Source organism: Rhea americana, unplaced genomic scaffold (assembly GCF_003343005.1).
Source record: "Rhea americana isolate MKP2758 unplaced genomic scaffold, rheAme1 scaffold_10, whole genome shotgun sequence".
In the NCBI taxonomy this organism is placed as follows: domain Eukaryota; kingdom Metazoa; phylum Chordata; class Aves; order Rheiformes; family Rheidae; genus Rhea; species Rhea americana.
The window spans coordinates 139,635-157,320 of record NW_028185039.1 but is presented as its reverse complement, the minus strand read 5'-3'; the positions used below and the strand labels follow the sequence as shown (position 1 = coordinate 157,320).

The 17,686-nt window shown below is 56.4% G+C and overlaps 2 protein-coding genes across 2 annotated transcripts in view; one reads left to right on the top strand and one right to left on the bottom strand.

Annotated features, from left to right (window-relative positions):
- The window catches only part of AP5Z1 (adaptor related protein complex 5 subunit zeta 1), a 21,727-nt gene extending 12,504 nt beyond the window's left edge, over positions 1–9,223 (top strand). The window contains exons 4-17 of the mRNA XM_085300408.1: positions 622–766; positions 1,832–1,944; positions 2,439–2,607; positions 3,070–3,210; positions 3,601–3,638; positions 3,718–3,880; positions 4,156–4,334; positions 5,100–5,242; positions 6,089–6,238; positions 6,487–6,598; positions 6,996–7,093; positions 7,546–7,678; positions 7,848–8,062; positions 8,377–9,223. Coding sequence (XP_085156534.1) covers positions 622–766; positions 1,832–1,944; positions 2,439–2,607; positions 3,070–3,210; positions 3,601–3,638; positions 3,718–3,880; positions 4,156–4,334; positions 5,100–5,242; positions 6,089–6,238; positions 6,487–6,598; positions 6,996–7,093; positions 7,546–7,678; positions 7,848–8,062; positions 8,377–8,647 — 2,070 coding nt within the window. The 3' untranslated portion in view covers positions 8,648–9,223. The remainder of the gene's footprint in view (positions 1–621; positions 767–1,831; positions 1,945–2,438; positions 2,608–3,069; positions 3,211–3,600; positions 3,639–3,717; positions 3,881–4,155; positions 4,335–5,099; positions 5,243–6,088; positions 6,239–6,486; positions 6,599–6,995; positions 7,094–7,545; positions 7,679–7,847; positions 8,063–8,376) is intronic.
- The window catches only part of RADIL (Rap associating with DIL domain), a 14,790-nt gene continuing 6,296 nt past the window's right edge, over positions 9,193–17,686 (bottom strand). The window contains exons 4-15 of the mRNA XM_085300395.1: positions 17,510–17,683; positions 17,318–17,355; positions 16,598–16,758; positions 16,394–16,506; positions 15,956–16,193; positions 15,236–15,408; positions 14,986–15,136; positions 14,532–14,722; positions 13,831–14,170; positions 13,563–13,702; positions 12,554–12,693; positions 9,193–11,818 (exon numbers count right to left, since the gene is read on the bottom strand). Coding sequence (XP_085156521.1) covers positions 11,710–11,818; positions 12,554–12,693; positions 13,563–13,702; positions 13,831–14,170; positions 14,532–14,722; positions 14,986–15,136; positions 15,236–15,408; positions 15,956–16,193; positions 16,394–16,506; positions 16,598–16,758; positions 17,318–17,355; positions 17,510–17,683 — 1,968 coding nt within the window. The 3' untranslated portion in view covers positions 9,193–11,709. The remainder of the gene's footprint in view (positions 11,819–12,553; positions 12,694–13,562; positions 13,703–13,830; positions 14,171–14,531; positions 14,723–14,985; positions 15,137–15,235; positions 15,409–15,955; positions 16,194–16,393; positions 16,507–16,597; positions 16,759–17,317; positions 17,356–17,509; positions 17,684–17,686) is intronic.

Below are 17,686 nucleotides of genomic sequence, written 5' to 3'. Positions count from 1 at the left end.
TTTTTTTTTTTTTTTTTTTGGTGGCTGGTGGCATTCATGGGGAAAGAAAGCCTCTCAAAAGGCTGGTCCACCTGTAGTCTGTAACAGTCGTCTTAGACAGAATGGTTTGACGGCATCTCAAAACTGCAGCAATAACAACTCCAAAAGAGGAAGCTGCTTTATTTTCCTTCTTCTGAGCATAGAGACTAACCAGAGAGTCCTAGAGTGTGTTACAATGACCTACTTTATGATCCTAAATTTCTAATTTAACAATTGAACTAGCAAATCGACCACAGGGGGAGTAGTTAGTGCTAGTACTCRCTGCTCTAGAACTGATGAATTGAAGTAGCATTTCATTTTAACAATTAAAAATAACAATTAATATCCATTGCAGCTGATAATTTCCAATTTAGGTGATGGTTGTCCACAAACCTGTTGCTTCATTGAAGTATTCTTCCCTACTGGGAASTATGAATTCACATTACAGAAGAGCTTTGGAAAGCATAGTAAAATAACCTGTATTGTGAATTCTCTTCATGTTTAATCCTGGTATTGCTACCTGATGGAAGGGTTTGTAGGGTATTCATCTCTAGCCCTGGCAGAAAATCACCTGCCTARCTTTACCTCTGCTTTGTTTTTAAGGGCGATAAGAAGGCTGAAGTGTCTGCTGTGGGGCAGCGTATTGTAAAAGTTCTTGAGGGGAGACTACCGGAGGGTCAGAGTTCTCGGCATCTTCTTCCTGTCCTGTCAAATGTCATCAGTCTTTCACCAGTATCTTTAACTGAAGGTAAATATGAGAGGGCCTGAGCTTATGATCTGTGTGGTGATCAAAAGGGCTTCTGAACGGTTGGGCTAGGAGTATGGCTTGGAAACCACCATTATAAGTGATATCTCTGTCGCAGGGGGAGTAAGTTTCTTGGATGAAGTGTGTTCCACCATACTAAAATTGCACTGGGCCCTCAGGATCTCTCCTGGGAGACAGACAGAGTCCCTATTCTGTATAGATTTGTGTCAAAATGACACATACCCTAGCTGAGGTCTCYAGATACAGTAGGAATGTTAATCTCCTAAAGAGCATCAGGCCAGGTGGTGAGAAATAAAGAGAATTTTGTCTGTGTAGCTGTTCAAGAGATCAGCAAAAATAACTAGGAAGTGGAGAGGTCATAAGGGAGGCAGAACAGTAAGGTAGTAGTGAGTGATATGTCCTGGTAATAAACTTTAGSAGAGACTGTGGGCGTACAAGGGTGAGGAGATGTGTTGTTTGGTTGTTCAAGAGTTTGTTTCTAGGAGTTTCCTGTGGGGTTTGCACATGTGCAGGAAGTAGGAGAAGCTTTGGGGAAGACACTGGGCTTGGGCATATGGGTTGACTGAGCAGGCAGAATTAGCTGCCTTGGCTTCTGTGGGTTCTCTGTGATGGATTTATGCTTTTGTGTGCAGAGCTGAAGCCAGCTACTGCATGAATATACTTGACAGTATTCTAGCACCTTTCCCCTTATAGCRGCTGTGGTTAGAGGCACGAGAAAGGAACAAGTATCTCTAGAYTGATCTAGTACCAGAAGTCCTTGATTTTAGTGCTTGCTTCCTGTTTTTTTCTGACAACAATGAAACTAACTCAGTGGCTAAGAATGAGAAAAGAGCACATAGCTCTTGGATGGGTGAACGATCCTAGACTCTGAAATAGTGTGAGGAGGAAAGGGCGTCCACCCGAGGGGTACCCGTTTCTTTGCTGAGTGCTGATTCAAAGAGATCTAGACTGGAAGAAGAGCACAGCAGTCAAAAGGCAGCAGGTATATGCTGTGGAAGCCACTTCTGTGCCTGCTCTAGCAATGAACTTGTGATTTTCCTTCTATAGAGCAGACCARTGTGGTCAGTAAAAAGATGGTGGATTGGCTGAGGTATGCGAGCACTCAGCAAGGAGTCCCTCAGTCCTCTGGAGGCTTCTTCTCCAACCCCAGAGCAAGACAGGTGAGTGCTGACTTGTGGTTGTTTCACATGGGCATTTGCTAGTCAATTCCCTGCTATTTTGTGTTCCCAAATCAACTTCGTCTGGGAAATGGTGATCTAGAAGTATTGCTGTTCTTTGTTGCTTTGTCTGAGGGAAGTGGTCAAGACACGTAGGAAATCAAATTAGGGGGGAATTATAGCTCCAAAATCCAGGAAGTGCTGTCGGGCCAGAACTTTTGTCCGTGGAGTAGGTGTGAGGAGGGAGTGTCTTCTGCTGATCAGATACYTTGGACTAAGGATATTGAAAATGGGGCCTTTGTCAGATGGAGGAGAAATGTTTGGGGTGTTTCTGCTGGAGAAAATTAATCTAAAATTCAGCAGTTTCTCTCTCTGGAGAACTGCCCCTCTGGAGGCCCCTAGGTACATATAAGCAAGGGCTGCTTGTCTCCATGTGGTAGGTGGAGTCTTGCTTAGCCTCTTCCCGGGGATCTGACTTAGTGCATCTTTTCTCCCAGCCTGGCCCTGTCACAGAGGTGGATGGTGCCATTGCCACAGACTTCTTCACAGTACTCTCACTGGGTCAGCACTACACAGAGGACCAGTGGCTCAACATGCAGGCCTTCTCCATGCTGAGAAAGTGGCTGCTGTGCTACGGGGGCGAGGGGCTGAGCACCCCTAATTCAGGTGCGAACTGAAAGCCTGTGGGCCAGTGTGGATTGCACCCCCAGAGAAGTGAGCTGATTTGATCRCTTCACCAGAAACCCTGGTGAAGTGGCAGGGTCTGGGCAAGTGATAGCTGTGGGTTGCAATTCAGGRGTCTTGGACTAAGAGCAGGAAAAATTAGGGAAGGAGTATCGCAGAACCTCCTGACTGATCTTTCCACAAGGAGTTACTCATGCAGTCATTCCCAGAATTTTAGGCAAAACCCCTGTGGCTACCTGGGAAGACAGTCCTGGGTGGTGGGACACAACATTTCCCTAGTGTTCCCATAATACTTCCATCTTCCTCCCTTCTTCCACAGGCTCCTTTATCTCATAGTGCACCTAGTAACAGGCAGCTCTCCCTCTGTTGCTGGGCAGCTGTGTGGATCTGTATTGTCTCTACTGCCTGTTGTATGGCTGATACCTGGTGACCTTCACTTTGTAGATGACAGATCAGAAATGGATGGYTCTGTCATGTCCATGGTGTCAACGACCTCCACATCTAGTCACCTGCTTCCCCCAAAGGAGCGTCTGCGTGAGAAAGCCTTTGAGTACTGCCAGAGGCTTATTGAGCAGAGCAACCGGCGTGAGTCTTGCCATTAACCTTCCATGGAGCCTTCTTGGGCATGTTCTTGAAAGTGCTTCTGTTTACTGCCTCTGTGGGCTGGGATCTCACTCTCYAGAGTTTAGAGTTAGGGTCTGGGCGTAGGACCAGCTTTGGCTGCTGGTGCAAGTCATTGACCAGCCTTGAGGTAAGTGTTGGGAGGGACTTGGAAGCAATGCCCATTTCTGCCTCCTGCCCTTGATTTGCAGGGAGTGTCTTCCGTATTCTCTGTCTCTTGGCTCTCATTAGCCTAGAGCCTGGAATTGGGATCATTATTCCCTCTCAGCTGTCCTGAAATCTGGGCTTGTGCTCAAACTGACAGCCTAATGCACCTGTTTGAACAGAGTTTAACTTTGACTTCTTTCTCCCCAGGGGCCCTAAAGAAAGCTGATGGGGAACTGCAGAAAGCTGTAAGTACACAGAGGAGGGGTTGGAGCTTTGGGAGATGGATCTTCCCCTGCTCTGACCTGTCTCTCTGCTCCTCTGCAGTGTCTCATCGAGGCGGTGACGATCCTAGACATCATCTGCAAACAGGACTCCTCCTATGTGTATCGCACGCTTTCCTCCCTGAAGACCCTGCATGACACAATCAGTGGGGACTTAACTTATGCCAGGGCACTGCTGCCCATTGCCCAGTTCTTCCTAAACCATGGTAAGTCAGCAATGTTCACCCCCTTCTCCATGGTCTAGTCTTGCATGCTCTCAGAGCAGCCTTTTGTCCTGGAGACTTGCTGGCTGCCAGACGTGGTAATTCAGCCTTGATTATACTCCAGGGTGGGTGATCCCACTCCTGGAGACACTGGAGCTGCACTGCCTTGCACTCTCTAGAGTAACATACACCAGACTTGGGCTTTACATAGCCATTGGAGCCTGTGCCAGCAAAGCTGCTGGGTGGACTGTGCTCAGGAGTGTGTTGTATCCTCCCAGGTGAGATGGCAGCTGTGGACTCCGATGCRATCTACAAACACTTGTTCACTGAGATCCCAGCTCAGCTCTTTCACAACCCATCACTGGCCTTCGAATTCATCCAGTTCTGCAAAGACAATAGCCAGCTTTTCACTGTCACCTCCAGCATATTCAGACAGACCTTCCCAAATCTCTTCAAGGTACCGCTTGTTGGAGCAGCACAGAGGAGAGCCTGCTGTGTGTGCCTTTTGGTGCCCTCACCGAGCCCTCCATGCGCCTTTTGGTGCGGTTCAGAGCACCAAAAACCTGTTCCTTTGTGACAGTGCTAGAGAGGAGGAGGACTGTGATAAAAGCAAGTGTGAGTTTGAGAAGGAAAGGTGATTCTGGGTGTGATTAGTATAGGAGAGTCTGGGTTAGTGTCAGTGGGATGGGAAGTACAGTGATTTAGCAGCTAGAAAAGGAGCAGGCTGTAGTGGAGGGGAATGTCTGGCTTTTGGCACAGAGAAGATCCCTGTTCCAGGCAAGCGTATTCCCTTCCTGTGGAGTGCACTGAGTTTGGGTACCAGTGTTTAGAGGCCATGAGAGCTTAAGTTACCTGTAAGTTCTCAAGTCTTGAGATCAGCCCTCATATAAATGGTCACAAAGGAGCTTGTGGTGCCCTCCTGTTGGGGGATGGCCAAGGAAGGCTCACCATGCTGGGTCAGTCAGCACAGTTAGGAGCCAGTATTTTGTTTTTTGAAAACTTCAGTAAGTTGCAACTTGCCAGCCACTGAACCAGCTGCCAGGTACCTGTGATGAGCTACCAGCAGCCTCCCCAGCTCTTGACTGAACCCTTAGTCTTCTCTGTTCTTGTTTTTCACAAGTGACTTTGCCTTCCCTATCCCCTTTGGTCACAGTGGGAGAGTCATCTGGGCCACAGAACAGAGGGACAGGTTAGTGCAGCAGTTGATGCTTGTTCCCTGCAGTTTCTGGCATGGAACAGCCCATCCCTTATCTCTGAGTTCGTGGACCTTCTCCCATTTCTACTGGATGCAGGCACAGCCATTGAGATCTTCCATTTGCTACTCGACCTGCCCTGTTTAACAGCAGCTCTGGACATCCAGCTGAGGTAAGGCTGCCTTCCTCGCCTCTTGCTTCCTAATTGGGGTCTTTACATTGACTACAGCCTAGTACCCACTGCTTTGAGCCTCAGCTGCCATCTGGCTGCTGCTGTTGTGGAGTGGGAGGCATCTGCTACAGCTGGGTTAAAACAAAGCTGCACATATGTCAGCCCAGTTTTCATAGTCTTGCTATGCACAGGGAGAGACAACTCTCACACTTCAGTGCCAAGTTGTCTTTGGGGCTCAGGATGTTGTCACCCCATTCCCTTTATCCACCTCTAAACTATCACAAGGTGCTGTTYCCGTTAGGTGTCCAGCATTAGCCACTGCCACAACGTGAAGGCATGGGCTTTGCTGGTCTTCTCTTCCTGCTCTTATCTCTCTTTGTTGGTTTTGTGCTCCTGGATGCAAACGTAAGTTCCCTCTTAAGGTCGTGAGGGACTGGACAAGTCTCTAGGGAGGTGGCATAGGACTGGGAATGACTCTCACAGCTGTACCTCTTCCCTTCCTTGTCTTCCCTGATATTAGCACCACTTTCTGGAGTGCTTAGAAAGGGGAGTTCACCCTGGAGGCAGGAGGTCAGTGGGCTCTGGAGGATACAGAGCACCATTTTCTGCTTTCCCAAGAAGGATACAGAAGCAATTCTTAAAATACTACCTGAGCCTGAAGGCTGAGGTTGTCTGGGGGCTTTTACTCAACATTCCTGACATCCTGGTTTTCTAGCTTCCAGGAGGCCTGAACTGGGCTGACTTACTGTCCTTGTTTCAATGGAAGGGTAGTTATCATTATCCAGGATCCCAGCTAAGGTCCAGCCCATTTTCCCACTGCAGCACATCTTGTATGTCTTCTGCTAGGTCACCCTCTCTCCATGTGTCGGAGAAGGCTGCCTGTGACCCATCTGTGAAGCCAGCTACCTGTCTGGAGGCCTTCCGCCATCCCGTCTACAAGAGCATGTTCCAKTACCTTCTCCGCATTGAGGCTGCCCCTGAAGACTCCCCGGAGAGGTAGGAGATAGACTTARGAGGCTGTTGCAAGGGTTTGATTGAGCTGCCCAGATCTGGGAGGCAGCACTGGGATTTGTGAGAAAGGTGTAGCTGCTCTTAGCCAGGATCAGCTGGGGTGTGGTGGGCTTGACTTTCCTGTGTTTTCTTTGCCAAGTGCTCGAAAGCCTTGCGGGGGAATATGGAAGGAGGACCTAGGAAGAGTAGGTGGGATCAAGCCAGCTTCAACAGTAGCTTACTGTTGCCCACAGGCTAATTCCACTCCGGCAGCTGCTGGGATCACTGGCCAGCAGCCCAAGGGTTGTGCAGTGTGCAGAGACCGTCCCTGTCTTACTGGAGCTCTTCTTCAGTGTGGTGGCAGAGGTAGGTGAGGCAGTTTGGCTGCTGGACATACCGGGGAATTTCATTACATGGATAGCAGCCATGAATGGAAAAGTGTTAAGAACCTGCAACCTTGACAGAGAGGTGAATACATCTGTGAGAGGAGAGAGGGATGGTCTAGTGCTGGTATGAACATAGGCTGAGCCAGCTGCTTCATCCAGAGAAGCTGAAAAGCTCCGTGGTGTAGCATCAGTGTTTATGCTTTCTCTCAGCCAGCTATGAAGCAGGCAGTCAAGAGTGAAATGAGTGCCTTGTGCCTGCTTTGTACATTGTTCCCCTCCTGCTGGATCAAGTTGCTTCTGTGTCGGCCTYGTCCGCTCTGGCTGGGTAGTTTGATTTTTGGCTGCTGGACGTCACTGAAGCAAGGGCTGTGTTTCAGTTTGCAGATAAGCCACTGGTAAACCAGCTGGTGCTCCTGGTGCTGCAGAGGAGTGACCAGCTCTATGAGACCCCAGCATTTAAAGATGACGTGCACAGGTGAGACCAGACAGGAGGCACAGCCGAGCTTCCAGCCCCRGGACAGCCTAGCAGCCTCTTCCGTTGTGACCAAATTCCTGCTGTCACCTATCTTTGGAGAGTGCGGAGTGGGAACTGCACCTTCACCCCTGCCATAGATGTACTGAGCATACTGCCTGACCTGTGACGAGGTGGCTCACAAGGGAGGCCTCCTTCCCAGGGAGGAGAAAGGTCCAATTGGCCTTGGGGATAGGACTCACTGTAATGAGAGGTTCTGAGCTGTCTTGTGGAGATGTTAAGGGGGATGGCACTGCAAGAGAAACAGCTTGAAAAGCAGTAAGTTGTGTTGCTCTGGACACCATTTTTGGGATGTGTCTTAGGGTGATGGTCAATTCTATGTGCTTATGGCCAGATGCTGCTAGCATCTCCTTGGTTTGGCTGTGRTCTAGGAGTTCCCTCCCTCTCTGCTTTAGGGTGCTGAGTTCACAGCTGCTGACTCTCTGCAAATTGCACCCTGCGTTCATCGTGGAACTGTCCAAGGAGCTTCTGGAGTTCTTGGGATCTGTCAGCAACATCCGGAACAAGGAGCCTCTCTTCACCCACCTGGTAAGTGGGGCTTGCCTACTTCTGCTGCAGGACACTCCAGCTGATGTGCTCTGCTGATCACTTTCCCTTTCCTTTGTCTTAGTGTTCGCTAATCTGATGTATCATTCCTTACAAAAGATTCAGACCCCTTTGCTTTGGCTTGCCCTGAGCACATCTGCCTTTGTTTTAGGTCTGGGCTGTTGGAGAGTACATGTCTGTGTCCTACGACAAGCGCTGCACCGTGGAGCAGATCAACCGGTTCTTTGAGGCTCTGGAAGCCACTTTGTTCGAAATCACCCAGCTCCGACCACTGGCCAGCATCCCCAACTACGCGCCCCGCGTCATCACTGTCCTCATGACTGCGTTGACCAAGTTGGCGTCTCGCAGCCAGGACTTGATTCCCAGGTGAGGAGGGRTGGCAGGAAAGGGCACAAGGCTGAGGCATACAGATCTGATGGGTTCAAACGCAAATGTCTGCCACTGTTAAATGACTTAGCAACTTGTGGAACCTGAAACTGAAACAGGACTGAGGAAGCAAGCTGTGGAGGAGCATGTTTTGGGGAAGTGGTGTTTGTCTGGTGGCTAATACTCTGTGAGAAAAGGAGGGGCCTCTTGTGTTTGCCTGCAACGAAGTCTTTTAAGGGAACACAGGCTTGAGTAGTGACCTTGCTGGGTGTAAAGGCCTTGCCTGCTGAAGACTGCATCCTTCTCTCCTGCAGAGTATCTTTGTTCCTGTCCAAGATGAGAATGTTTGTGCAGAGCCCTGCTGTCACTTCTGTTTACTGCGAAGAGGACCGTGAGGAGATCCTCATCCGGGCAACTGAGCTCATGAACCTGCTGAAAATGCCAAGTGTGGCTCAGTTTGTGTTCACACCACCTGTGGACGTGGCTAGTACACCATTTCAGAGAGATACCAATGCATCCCTCCCTTTTGCCTTGAGGATAGTCAGCCGGCTCTTAGAAGGGGGCACTGGCTTCATGCCRGGGTGAGAGAACAGGGTTTCTGAGAGGCTCTAGCCTCTTATAACTAATCTGCTGCTGACATTTAAGACTGAGGCCCTGCCCTGAACTGGAAATGAGGAAGAAATAATTGTAAATAAAATGGAAAACAGGAATAAGAAGAGCTGAGGCATCTGTTCTGGCCTGAGCCTGTTCTACTTTTCTTTCCTTTTTGTTGCTTGTCTTAGCATTCCTTGACCACTAGATTGAAAACTCCAGTGGATTTATATGAATGTGGCAGGAATGTAAGTACCTGCATCAATACCCTGCCAGCAAACCTCCTCCCTTGGGAGATGTTCTCTACTTCCCTCTACTCTGATTTGTTTCTCCCTCTCCTTTTTTCTTGCAACACCCTGGCTATGCATATGCTTCTTCTCTTCCCCTCCTTCTTTGGAGCAGATGGGCCAAGCAAAGCCTCACCTGTGTGAGGTGGAGATGGCAGAAGTGACTCCACTAAGTCTGCTATGAGCCATCAGTAGCTTTTTGTCTTACTAACACAGTGAATATGTCGAGACCCAAAATATATCCACCAGACAGAAGGTTAGACAGATTTATTGACACAGTTTATTATTGACACCAAGAGCATTTTTTAACATACATCAGCCCCATGTCAAACAGGTGCCATGCTGTTCTGTATCTACACTAGAAGTTTATACACATTCAAGCTGTACAGTATTAACAAATTGGGGAAGTATGTCCCACTGCTCCTCGCAAGAGAAGCAAGCCCTCATGCACACTAGTAAATAGCAGGGTTTATTTACAGTTTATTTTAATACTTGACTGCACTATGAGCAACATACAGCTCTAGGGCTGTCTCCTGTTTCTGGGGGTCATACTCAGCAGGAAGCAGAGGGAGCCTGGACTGTGGCTGCTTCAGTACCGCTGAAAGGAGCCAGGGTGCAGCTAGTGCAAACAAAGCCTCCCCCGAGCCCTGGCTCCTGGGCAGAGGGTAATAAGGAGAAATGCAGTTGCCCAGGGACTCTAGATAGTCCATTTCCACCTCTCCAGACCTCAGGAGGGCCACTGCTGACTCCRTGGAGGATGACTAGGCCAACTCACTTGACTCAAGGTTTAGTGAGTCACCAGGAGCCCTGTGGTGCTCTGAGTGTTTGCTCATCTGCCTTGTACAGCTGCCTCAATGGCAGGAGTGATGCATTTTTCCGAGTCCCTGCTGTGGTGGTGCCCCAGGCCACTTGGTGCAAGCATGGCCCAGCAGGAATGCAAGGCACTAGCATTTTGGTGAAGGTGCTTTGTCCATCTTGGCCTAGAAAAGGCAGTCCAGGCTGCGTTCAAATTCAGTCACCTGGGTGCTTCCACTGCATGCATTATTTTGATACCTCTAGCCTTCTGCTACTTGTGAAGTGCAGGACTAAGAGCACAGAAACCAAAATACAGCAGTGAAATATCTAAGGTTTAATTAAGGCCAACCTGTTAAGTGCCCCCTTTTAAGCATCGCAATCCTTGGAGAGTTGCTGATGCAAAATGCCATGTTAGTATCTAATCTGCTGCCAGAGCCTGGACCATGCTGGCTTGTTAAGTGCAGGATGTAACGTGGGGCCTTGTGGCAGTCTGTTTTAACAGGGTTTGGCTAAACTAGGTCTYGGTATCTGTCTATATGTGGAAATCAGGTCAGGTTTATCCCGGTAATGTTGCTAAAAGCACACACGGAGCTTCTCAGGCATAGCCTTCAGGAGGCCGGGTGTGCCGGGAAGCGGCCAGCCGCACGGTGGAGCTGCGGCCTCAGCTCTGCGGCCGCCGTCTCTGCTGGCGGCAGAGAGCGGGGCTGCTTCTGGGACTCGTGAGACTGACCTTCGAAAGGGAGCCTGTGCTGCCTGTCATCGCCTGCACTGCCGAGCTGCTCCGCGCGAGGCAGGAACCAGGGTGGCCTCGCGTGGGCTGGGAGAGCCGGCGGGACAGAACCAGGACACGGTGCCGAGCTGCTTTGGCACCAGGTGCGGCCGTGGTCAGTCAGGTCCCTGGTGGCAGCAGGCACGGACCCTCCAGTCCCAGGAGGCAGGGGCCAGAAGCRGGCGTAGAAGCGTTAATTGGGCTGTAGCCTGTTGGAAGTGGGGGGGCGACAAGGCCTGTGCGGGGAAAGCGCTGCTGTCTGCTCACGAGCACCCTGCTCTGCTGGGCTGGCCCTGAGGAGAGGAGTCGGGGGTCTTCTGCTAGGAGCGTGTGCCGGAGCTGGGCAGTAAAGCTGCTGCCTGAGAAAGGAAGAGAGCTCTTCTCGTGAAGGCTCTTCCCCCAGGACTTGCTGGTGGTGGCAACCCACTGCTGTAGCTGTTTTTCATCCTGAAGCAGGATGCAAAAATTTCCATCGTGGGGCAGCACAGCTGCGGCCCAGCAGCAGTAAGGCACTACACTAGGGCTCCTGACTTAGGGTRCGGTACCAGGGGGCTTAACTCCTAGCAAAGGCGTCCTGCTCGGGCTCCTTCCCTGTGCTGCGGTACTGCTCCTGGACCCGTGTGCTGTGTTTGCCACCCGCAGAGCTGGGCACTGCTCTGACTGCCCCTTTCCAGCCTGACCTGCCGCAGCCTCAGGTGGCCGAGGTTGCAGTGAAGCCCAGGCCTGGCCCACGTGTAAATCTTTAAATTCCAAGGGTGTTTCAAGCCTTTCATCTGCCAGCATTAGAGAGTAAYGGGAGAGCTAAAAGTCTCTCCCCAAAACCTGTGCCAGAATGAGAAAGATCATGCAGGGCTGTCAGCCTAGAGGAGTGGAGGAGCCTGCTTACAGCCGCCACAGAGGGGACATCCCCTTCCTGCGCTCTGCCAAGAGCAACGTAAGAGCAGGAAAACTCCTGAGAAGGAAGATGCAGGGTATCAGGTGAGGCCGCGCAATAGATTAGGGAGTGATGCTCCCAGCCAGTGCAGCGGGAGAAGCTTACAGCACCTTTGCATCTCCTTTCATCTGCTGCAGCRCAGAGCAGGATGCTGAAAAACAAGTTGAGGGCAGAAGTAGAGTCCAGGTTCTCCCTCTTGCACTCTGGGCTCCAAGACGTCAGCCTTAACCAGAACTGCATCCAGAAACTGCTGCAGAACAACCCACAAGAACTAAGAGGAAGAAGAGGAGCTGGAACTGATTTTTTTGGCTATTTCCATGTCTGACTTGGCAACCAGGAATCGCAATTTCTTCCCTCCGGAGCGGATGAGGTCCACCGCACTGCAGAGACCAGCAACAGGGAGAGGTGAATTCTGGTTCCCCTAGGAGCCTTCCAGGTCACGGCTCACATGTTAAAGCACCAGGTCTCCGTCTCCCTTGGACACCCAGCTTACAGCAGCGGTCACGCTGGGCAGCGCAGGGCAGCTGTTCTCTAGCTGYAAAACACCCCCCACCCTCCGTTTTGTGCCCGCACAGCCTCGTTCGGTGCTACGGGCAGGGCCTGCTTCTCCTCTGCGTTCAGCGTCACGGAGAGCCTGGCCTTCACGCCGGTGCTGCCAGGACAGGGGAAAACGAGCCCAGAGCCGCTCTTTGGCCCCCGCGGCTTGTCGCGAACAGCAAGGCAGGGTGCAAGCTGCCTCATCCCGTGGCATCCGAAGGAAGCCCGGGACGGGATGAGGCCGGGCAGGACTGGAGCGGCTCTGCATTGCTCAGAGGCCCCTTTGGCGGGGGGGGGGTCATGTTTATCTCCCAAACATGGGCCTTTCCTCCCTGCATCCTCTTGCAAACTCCCCACACAGCTGCTTTCACCACGTCCCAGTTTCGCGCTTAGGTAGCTCTGCTCTCTGCCGCCTGCCTTCACCGCAGGCGCCAATGTTTTGTTTGCTGCGAGCGTAGCAACAGGCACTAGGAGACCCTGCGCAGCTCCTTTTGCCGCAAAACAGCAGAAAACCTGGATGCAATAACCCCCCCCCCGTGCCGATACCGGCGCGGCCCCTCCRTCGGGCTGGGACTCACCTCTGGTAGTCTGCCCCGATTAGACTGGTGCCGTTCACGGCCAGGATGCGGTCCCCGACGGAGAGCCGGCCGTCGGCGGCCGCGGGGCCCTCCGGGATGAGGGTGCGGACGTAGATGCCCGGCGAGCTCAGGGGGGTGTGCTGCGGACGGGGACGGGCAGTGAGCGCCCCGCCGGGGCGGCCGGGCACCCCCCCAGCCTGGCCAGCACCTCCTCCCCGCGGGGCGCAGCGAGGCTGGTGCCTGCTGGCGGGCAGGACCCGCAAGGCGCCCGGGCCCGCGGCGGCCGCGCGCTGCCGAAGCACGGCCARCCGGCAGGTACGAGACGCGAGCCTTCGGGTTTTGCAGTCCGCGTGCACGCAGAAAGGAGCGGCGGGGGCAATCTTTCCTCGTTCAATTTAATTACGGGTACCGCGTCGTTAACAAGCCTGCCGCCCCGTCTGGGGAACGGGAGCCCTTTGCGCGAGACTGTCCCTGGGGCTGAATGATGCCCTGTTTCCTACTGACTAACGCACCGCCCTGAAAGGCCACTTTGTAAGACGATCCACTGCGCGAAGCCAAATTGCGATGAGCCCTTCTGCCAGGGCGGGGAGGGCCGGAGCGCCGCTGGCACCCCGCGAGCCTCCCGCAGCCCCGCCTGCAAGGGCAGGGCGAGCTGCCGCGCTGCTCCCGCGCCCTCCGCCGCTCCCCGAAGGGTGGAGGAACGATCTCGCCTGAGTCATTTTCCCTCTACAACAGCTTCGGGCCCGTTTTTGCTCTCTCCAGCTGCAGGACAGCTGGGCTGGACTCGGCACGCACAGCRCAGCGAGCCAGGAGCAGGGAGCTGTTTCTCCCAAGAGATCCCTCCGTGCCGCGTTTCCCCGGGAGAAGCAGCCTACCCCGACGCTCAGGTTGGCATTACGCTCCTCGCCGGCTTTGCCCGCGGTACAAAGCAGCCCCTCCCSCCCGCCCGGCCCCCTCCAGCTGCGCGGTGGGACAGCCGCCCTGGCCTGCGGCCCGCGCCAGCGCTCACCGAGCCGTCGATCAGTCCCATCCCCAGCCCGGCGGGGCCTCGCTCCAGCTCCACCACGAAGACGTAGCAGAAGTCATCGGTGGCAGAGCTGCGGCTGGAAGATGCTGGCGTGGGGTAGTCGTAGGGCGTCGGAGAGCATCCTGGCGGCAGGGAGACCGTGTTACTGCTCCGGTGTCACCCGAGCTCTGCCCTCCGACTTCCCACGGAGRGCATCCCACCGAAACCCCATCACCGCCGCCCTTGGGTAGCCCCGGGCTGGTTTCGATACCTTCGGGGGTGCCGGCCTTGGTGCCGTTCAGCCCGCTCCTGCGTGCGTCCTGGAGGCTGGCGCCCTGGGGGGGCTCCAGGCTGCCGCAGTCGAAGTTCAGGGGGGTGGTGGGTGGCGTCAGCAGGCAGGAGGGGGCCGTGCMGCGTCCCAGCTGCAGCTGCTTGAGCTTCTCCCGGAGCTGCGGCTCGCTGCCGGGCGGCTCGCGCGGGGGGCCCCCGGCCGCCTCCGGCTCCACGCAGCCGCCCGGGGAGCGGCAGGCCGGCGGGCCCAGGCTGCTTCCCAGGGCAGGGACGGGGCTCTCGCCCGCCTCCGGGACATGGGGCGCCGCGGCTGCCTCTTCCTTCGGGAGGAGAAAGATGCTCAGCGTGCGCCCGCGCGGGCGCCATCCAGGTCGTGTCCACCCCCCGCCGCCCTCCTGCCCGCGCCCCCCGGGCGCTTCGCCCGGCTCTCGGCTCCATCCGAAGCCCAAGCAGCGAGGACGCGGGACGGGTCCGTCCCTCCCGCTCCCCGTGTGCGCATTAGCGGGGGCTAAGCCCTCCCAGCRGCGCGGCGCGCCGAGCGGGCGGCCGAGGCTCGGCCGCGGGCAAACGAGGGCAGCGAGCCCTCGGTCCGGGCTGCCCCGGCGGGTACCGCGGGAGGAGCCCCGGCGGGATGGAGAGGGACCCCGAGATCCTCCCCGGCCACCCCAGGGCCAGCGCTACCTTCGCGGGGGCCGGGCCCGGCCCGTCGCCGCCGGGGGGGCTCTTGCTCCGCAGGCTCCAGAGGAAGTGGCGGATGTAGAGGAGGTGCCGGTAGATGTTGTCGTCCAGCGTCTCCACCTCCAGGTCCACCTTGAAGCCGCCGCTGGGCAGGATGATGGGCGGGTGGTTATCGAAGGACTCCAGCACCTCGTCTGACGGCGGAAAGGCGGGGGGTGGGGGGCTAGCGCCGGCCCGGGCTCCCCGACCCCCCTGCTCTTCTCCTCCAGCCCCCACCGCCGGCGCCCCTCGCCATCCCTCCGCATCCTTCGCCAGAGCCCGGCGCCCTGCCAGCGTGGCTATTCCCGACGGCAGCAGTTACCCGCGGGAGCCCCGGGGAGGGGAGGGAATTGCCTGCCGTAGGYGTGAAAACCTCGGTGGTGGCCTGCAGGCGCCGGGCACGAAGGCGGGGGCTCACCGTGCCGCGGGGCGGCCGCGCTCTCCTCCTCGGCGGGCTGCCAAGCCGCGACGCGGCCCGCGTCCATCGCCGCCCGGCACTGGCTCAGCAGGCGCCGGAGCTGCGCGGGGCTCAGCGCCGGGAACTCGGCTCGCAGGCACGGCCACGTCATCTGAGCGGAGGGAGGCGGTGCGGCGCGGCCGCGTTACCCCCGGGGCGCTCCCGGCGGGGCCGCGGCCGCCCGAGCTCCCCCGCGCCGGCGGCCCCTCACCTGCAGCAGCTGGGAGCCGGGCATGGCCAGCAGGTCGGCCGCGCCGGCCAGCTTGGCGAAGAACTGCTGCGCCAGCTGCTCCAGGCCGGCGCCGCGCAGCCACTCCAGCAGCAGCCGCACGCAGGCCCGCAGCTTCACGCCCTTGGACCAGTGGAAACAGCCGAGAGAGGAGCCTGCGGGAGGCAGGGCGGCCGGGCTGAGCGCCTCGACACGGGGGAGCAAGTCCAGGCTCACGCTGGCGGCTGCGGGGATGCTAGACCCCGGCCGGCGCTAGCAGCAGGGAAGAGCGCCCGGGCACTCGGCAGGGCTGCCGTGTTCATTAGGGCTAACGAGCACCATCTTGCTCCCCAATTAAAAAGCAGGTGGCTTATTAAGCAGGTGGTCCTGGGAAAGGTGCTGCTTGGGCTCAGGGCAGTGGCCCTCCCGCGGGGGATGAGGGCAGCGTACCTAAGGAGGCGTAGGGCTTGACCTCTCCCAAGGAGCGGAGCTGCGCCAACCCGGAGCTGGGCTTGGGCTCAGCTTCCCCGTGACGACGGTGCCGAGACGTGCCCCTCGCCAGCCTTCGCAAGCTGCCTGGCAAAGCCCCTTCTCCCAGCCCCACAACCTCTCAAGGGAGGATAGGGATGGACATGCTTTAAAATGCCCCGGGATGGTCCCTCAAAGCCATCGGCTTCAACCGGGCAGGGAGAGGGCGAGGAGCACCTTGCCGGGTGGACTGACCCTTGTCCAGGAGCTGGTTGAAGAGCAGGGTGTTGGAGAAGAAGAAGAGGTAGGCGAACATCTGCGAGGYGATCTCCGGGTGCACTTCGTACCGGCGCAGCAGGTCCAGCGTGGCCTGGTAGACGAGCACGACCCTGCGGAGCTCCTCGGGCAGCGCGGGGGGCGTCCGCCACGCCTCGCGGCCCTCGGTCTGGAAGGGGTCGCACTCCAGCAGCGCGGGGAGCGACACGTACAGACACTGCACCGGGACGTGCGAACAGCTGGAGACTCGCAGCAGGGCTGATATATTTTTTCCCCCCTTTCCCCTCCCCTCCCCGAGCCCTCGCCGCAACGCGATGCTCTCCCCACGCYGCCACCCAAAGCGGAGCCTTTCAGCAGGAAACTCGGAGCTGGCTCAAGCTCGTGCCGGCGGCCCCGTGTCCACCGCCGCGCGCCTACCTTGGAGATGTAGTAGACGCACTGCTGGAAGGTGTACATGATGACTTCCTCCAGGACCGTCATCGCCTCCTCGCTGGCTGTGATGGTCGAGGAGAACAGGGACTCCTTGGACCCTAGGGCGGAGCAGACGGAGGTGAGAGGCGGGCAGGGGGACGGCAGCCGGCTCCTGATCGGAGCGGGGATGGAGAAGGGCCCGCRTCCTACCCTTGATGTCCAGCTCTTCCTCCATGCTCTGGATGTAGGCGGGGGATTTCTGCTGCACGAAGTAGAGGATCTCGATRGCGTTGGACATCCAGAAGACGACGTGCTGCAGGTCCGGGAGCAGGTCTGTGATGGTGAAGCGGGACAGGGACGCGGGATCCTGGCTGGGGAGACCAGGGAGAGCGTTTCTGGGTACGGATCCACTCGAACCGCGGTGTAGGAGTGGCTGAAGAGCAGCTCCCTGGGAAGTAYGAGCTGCTACGCCAGCTCTGGAGGTTTGAATCCAGCCTGCCTGCGCTGGGCTGCTCAAAAATAAAGCAAAATAAACAAAAAGCATCTGGAAAGCTTTTCAGCTGCTGAACTGCTGAACCGTTTTCTTTTTTTTCTTTTTTTTTTTTTTTTTTTTTAAAAACCTATTTTTTCCTGCTATAAGAAAGTCTGGGAAGCTTCTCCTAGAGCTAGCCGGGGAAGAGACCTGGGAACAAGCGCGAGGAGCTTCTCCAGCCGCCGCTTCGGAGCCCGACCGCCAGGAACGGCCGCCAGCGTGGCCCCGGGCTGGCGAGAGCTGCGCCCCAGCGCGCCGCCCGGCCCCGGCACGGCGGCACGCGGCTACTTCGCCGCCGGCCCTTGCCGGGCCCCCCGGGAATCGCGCTCTCCCGGCACGTTGAATTCGCCCCCGTGCCGGGGAAAGCAAGCGGGGGTGGAGGGGGGGGTCGCACTTACTGCTGCGACTGCTTCTCCGCCAGCTCTTTGGTCTTCTCCTGCGATCGGGGAGGAAAAGAGAAGGCAGCAGTGAGCGTACGGGGAAGAGGCCRGGCAGCAGCGACGGGCGCCTTTGCAGCGGGGCAGAGGAAAAGCCCAGCGCGGGGTGCATGGGGGGGGGGGACACACACGCACGCGGCCCCGCCGACTGACCCGCACCGTCCGCTGGATCCTTCTGGCCGCCTTGAGCAGCAGCTGCCCGAAGTCCCCCGGCTCGAAGGCGGCGGCCGAGTGCTGCACGCAGAGGCACAGCAGGAAAGCGGGCGTCAGCTTGTGGTCGTCGCCCGCCGGCTCGACGAGGCTCAGGATGCGCCCCAGCAGCGCGTCCTC